The sequence below is a fragment of the Chrysochloris asiatica genome, unplaced genomic scaffold (assembly GCF_000296735.1).
Source record: "Chrysochloris asiatica unplaced genomic scaffold, ChrAsi1.0 scaffold00138, whole genome shotgun sequence".
In the NCBI taxonomy this organism is placed as follows: Eukaryota; Metazoa; Chordata; class Mammalia; order Afrosoricida; family Chrysochloridae; genus Chrysochloris; species Chrysochloris asiatica.
The window spans coordinates 5,845,261-5,850,198 of NW_006408656.1; the positions used below are offsets into that span (position 1 = coordinate 5,845,261).

Below are 4,938 nucleotides of genomic sequence, written 5' to 3' on the forward strand. Positions count from 1 at the left end.
TGCCTTTGTAGTCCCTCCCTCTCCATTTGGGTATCCAGTCACCAAGTTGCCCATCTCTGTCTACTCTGTGTATGGAGGGGGTGGGAATGTTTCTTGCTGTAAGGATTTGTTGCCTCTTTTGAGTCACTGCATTCGTAGGTATAGGTCAAGTTCATCAGATTGAATCAGCTTGATCTTTTTTTTTTCCCCTCTTCTTTCTTCTCCTGGTTGAGCTCTGATCATCCAGTCATCCGGTCCCGGTCATGTGGGTAACATCTGTAAGTGTGGGCGTTCTTGTGCACATGCCCTCTTTTCCCATCAGCCGGCAGCTCCATTCTCCACTTGAGTCCTCCGTGGCCACGTCACTGACTCTGGGCCCAGGAGTCCTCAAGTCTCCTCACACTGCTTGCCAACCAGGTCCCCAACCGGGTCCATAGAAGCAGCTCTATGGGAGAAAGATAAAGCTGTTTGCTGTTGTAAGATTTGCAGTCTCAGAAACCTTATATAGGGTCACTATGAGGACAATGGAGGAACATGAGTGTAAAGTGGGAACTTAGCTTCTGAAACAATGTCCAGTGTAGCACTTAGTGTACCAGGAAACAAATCTGACTCATAGCAACCCTGTAGGACAGAGTAGAACTGCCCCATAGGATTTCCATGGCAGTAGTAAATCTTTATAGCGTAGTGGTTATGAATCGGGCTGTGAACCGCAAGGTCAGCAGTTCAAAACTACCAGCTGTTCCGCAGGAGAAAGATGAGGCTTTCTGCTCTGGTAAAGATATACAGCCTTGGAAACCCTGTACAGGGTCGATTGGAAACCCTGTACAGGGTCGCTATGAGTCGGAACCGACTCCACGACACACACCACCAGTAGATCTTTATGGAAGCAGACTGCCACTCCTTTTTCCTATTGAGCAGTTGATGGGGTCAAACTGAGAACTTCTCAGCGACCAAGCACTTAACAACCTTGCCCCAAGGGCTTCTTAGCACTTCATGTTGTTGTTAAGTGCCTTCGAGTCGGTTCCGACCCATATCGACCCTGTATAGGGTTTCCGAGGCTGTAAATCCTTACAGGAGCAGAAAGCTTCATCTTTCTCCTGCGGAGCAGCTGGTAGTTTCGAACTGCTGACCTTAAGATTTGCAGCCCGATTTGTAACCACTACGCTACCAGAGCTCCTTACTATGCTACCAGAGCTCCTTAGCACTTCATGTAGGAGGGTGTAATATGAAGAAGGGAGTTGCCACAGAGGAGTGTTATTTAAGGTGTTGACTAAATAGATCATAAGCAGAAAGATATCTTTCTCTCCTGTCATTCCCAGGGCCTTATGCTAGGATGCTACTTTGGGCCTGCTGCACTGTACATCTGGGCAGTGGGCATCCTGGCTGCTGGACAGAGCTCCACCATGACAGGAACCTATTCTGGCCAGTTTGTCATGGAGGTATGTGAGGTTTTGACTGGTAAGGAATAGGAGAAGATGTCACCCTTTTGTTACTTCCTAACCCCAAAACCTCCCCCAATATTTTCCTTTTCCTGTTCCAGACATTCATGTTTCTTCTGTGTTTTCTTCCAGGGATTCATGAACCTAAAATGGCCACGCTTTGCCCGAATGATTCTTACCCGCTCCATTGCCATTATCCCCACTCTGCTTGTTGCTGCCTTCCAAGACGTAGAACACCTGACAGGACTGAATGACTTCCTAAACGTGCTGCAGAGCTTACTGGTGAGGAGGAAGCTGGGAGAAACGCACATCCCATTCACTCAGGCAGCACTGTGTACAGCCCTTGGGTATGAAGACTAGTGCTGAGTGTGCTTCAGGAAATTGAGAGCAAGAAGGAAGCACGATCTTATCTGCAGTAAATATACGTGAAATCCCTGATATCACACTCAGCACTAGGCTTTTAGAAATGGCTTGGTTTTCTAAAAACCCATTGAATGGAAATTGCAAGCCATCATTAAATGTAGAAAACAACATTTTATTTAATTAATCCAAATATTTATTAAGTGAACTTATAGGACACTGTGATAGGTACTGTAGAGGTTAAAGAAGACAAGATAGATGCAAATATTTGTTAAGACACTTCTGATTGATAATAGTTTAATGGCAGCTGTACAGATGCTAACATCATACAGTAGCAGGTTGGAATGAAAGGAGTGATTACTTCTCAGGAGTAAATGAGGCAAAGTCTGTGCTTGCATTGGTCCGACAGTGCTGCTTTCTGGGATAACAAGGACCCCAGTGACTCACTCTGAGCTTCTCTCTTTTCCAGCTCCCCTTTGCTCTCATACCCATCCTCACATTTACAAGTTTGCGGCCGGTTATGAGTGACTTTGCCAATGGAATGTGAGTATACTCTTCTCTCGGTCCCCAAAGTGGATACAGATATGTAGGGGAAGGGTATCTTCACCAAGCAATCAGAGAATGCGTCAGATAGTGGAACTATATGCTTTGAGAGGTGATCACTGAAGTTGCTTCCTCATTCTTCAGCTTAGAAAATGGAGACTATGAATGTATTAATGGAGGGAAAGTGCATTTTTCCTTCTCATAAAACTATTTAGCAGCATTAACTTTTCAACTTCTGTCACTGATGTTCAAAGCACTTTAATTGATCTTTATGTTAATTGATCTTAATGAGAACAGCCTTCTGCAGATCTGTCAGATCCTCACTTTTCACTTCTCGGTCACTTCTGTTCTGACAGCCACTGCACAAGCAGCTATTCTCCCTCTGCCCCTACCCACTGGGTCTAGGTCAGACTCGTAAGTTAAAGCACATAGTCTCCACATTGTCAATTAGGACCAAGAGTGCAGGTGTTGGCCAAAAGCTTGGGAATCCTCAGGGCTTCCCGTACTTTTGACCTGCTGGCATCCACTGCTCCCTCAGGCTTGATAATTTGCTAGAGTGACTCACTGGATTCACAGAAAGCACTAGAGTTACTATGACAGTTATTATAAAGAAGACAAAGCAGCGGCTAATAGCATAAGGTCTGGGAGAATTCCAATGTGGAGGTTCTATGTCCCCATAAAGAGACACTCCTATCTTCCAATATGCATCAAATCTTCCTCCACCAGAAAGACTATGGGGTGTCTATGTCCACAGCTTTTATTAGTGGTCTTATTATGTAATTCAAACTCATGCCCTTCTGCGCTAAGGTTGGTTGATATTACCAGGTGATTATGAGGTTGACATGGGGCCTGACCAGCTTGCGCTCAAGTAGCATAATCTGTTAGCTATGGTGTGCTCTGCATCCCTCATTAAAGATGGGAAACCAGAGGTTATCTATGAGCAACCAAGGACAAAGACCAAATTGTTTTGGTAAATGTAAGACCCATAGGCATTACATTATCTTTTGTATATATTCTTAAAGTACTTAAATTTTTTTTTTTTGCTTTTTATCAGATGTAACTATGGCTCATTTAATCTGTTGTGGGATATAGTAAGAACCAGTTTGAATTCATTTTGAAATGTCTTATTTCTCTGTCCTAGTCCCTTTACAAGATGCAGTTTCCTTTCCTGGTTGTGGCCAGGTTGGAGTCTTGTAACTAACTGTCCTAATTCTTTTACAGTGGCTGGAAGATTGCAGGTGGAATCTTGGTCCTTATCATCTGTTCTATCAACATGTACTTTGTAGTTCTTTATGTCCAGGAATTAGGGCATATAGTGTTGTATGTGGTGGCTGCTGTGGTCAGCATGGCATATTTAATCTTTGTGTTCTACTTGGTAAGTTTGGAGGGCATAGGGGCACAGTAACTGGTATGGTGGAAGTGGGCTGACATTCAGAAATTAAGGAACCCAAAAAAGCTCATACAGCCTATCAGCCAAGTTTTTAGAAAATTTATATGAAATTGTCAAATCAGCCATTTGTGAAACAAAATTTCTTTAAGCATATTTTACCTTGGTTCCTAAAATCTTGTTTTTCTATTTCTAGCACTTAGTTGGTTTCCATTCTTAATTATGATTATTTTTTTCATTCTTAATAATTCGTAACCAGAGTGTAGTAAGTTTGAAAGAAGGTAGTAGTGTAGAGAATGAAGGAGAAAGTAGAATGATATGTCACAGAGCTTGTAAAGGGGGCCATGCACTATGATTAAGCTTTGGGGTAGGACACCTATGGCTCTGAAACCTAGTTCTACTACTGACTACTACTACTGTCCAATAAGGAAATAAGTAAGTAGTGATGTTTTCTCAATCACTTATCCTATCATTAAAAAAATAGTGGCTATGGAAATCATAGTTATATAGAAAAGGAATGAAAAATTAATACCCAGATTATAAACCAAATTTTAAAGTCTAGAGTAAAATTATGCAAAATTGATAATAGTATTTACCTTAGGGTAGTAGAATTATGAATATATTCTTTTCTCTATTTTCCAAATGATGTTTTCCTTATTTTCTATAACATAGGTTATTTTATGGGGAAAAAAAAAACCAAACTACTTTTTCCCCCCCATTAAAATAGGAGTCCAGATTTGTCCTAAACAGTTTTCTCTTAACAACATAATGGTTGGAAATCAGGAACAGCAGATTTTATGCCATATGTGCTGCAGAGAATAATACATCCTCCTCCCCGGCCCTTTTGTCAATCTCTAAAATACATACCTAGTCCCTATGCCAGACAGCCATGGGTTAGGAACCTGATTGAACAAATCACTCTAGTAGATGTTAAAAAATGATAACTTAGATGAATGTAACCCTCTTTTCTCCACCTCTGTAAGCCTTGGGCACACTATCAGTATGCTAATCCTATTGATAAAAGGACTTCATGGAAACCCAAGTAACTGAATTTGTTCTTGGCAGGAGTTGTTTTTAAAATCTACTATAGAACTCTGGTAGCGTAGTGGTTACGACTCGGGCTGTGAACCGCAAGGTCAGCTGTTCGAAACTACCAGCTGCTCCGTGGGAGAAAGATGAGGCTTTCTACTCCCGTAAAGATTTACACCCTCGGAAACCCTGTACAGGGTC

The 4,938-nt window shown here is 42.1% G+C and overlaps 1 protein-coding gene across 1 annotated transcript in view; it reads left to right on the top strand.

Annotated features, from left to right (window-relative positions):
• The window catches only part of LOC102830260 (natural resistance-associated macrophage protein 2-like), a 24,075-nt gene that overhangs the window by 12,813 nt on the left and 6,324 nt on the right, over positions 1 to 4,938 (top strand). The window contains exons 11-14 of the mRNA XM_006870135.1: positions 1,299 to 1,418; positions 1,551 to 1,700; positions 2,248 to 2,321; positions 3,543 to 3,696. Of these exons, the coding sequence (XP_006870197.1) occupies positions 1,299 to 1,418; positions 1,551 to 1,700; positions 2,248 to 2,321; positions 3,543 to 3,696 (498 nt within the window). The remainder of the gene's footprint in view (positions 1 to 1,298; positions 1,419 to 1,550; positions 1,701 to 2,247; positions 2,322 to 3,542; positions 3,697 to 4,938) is intronic.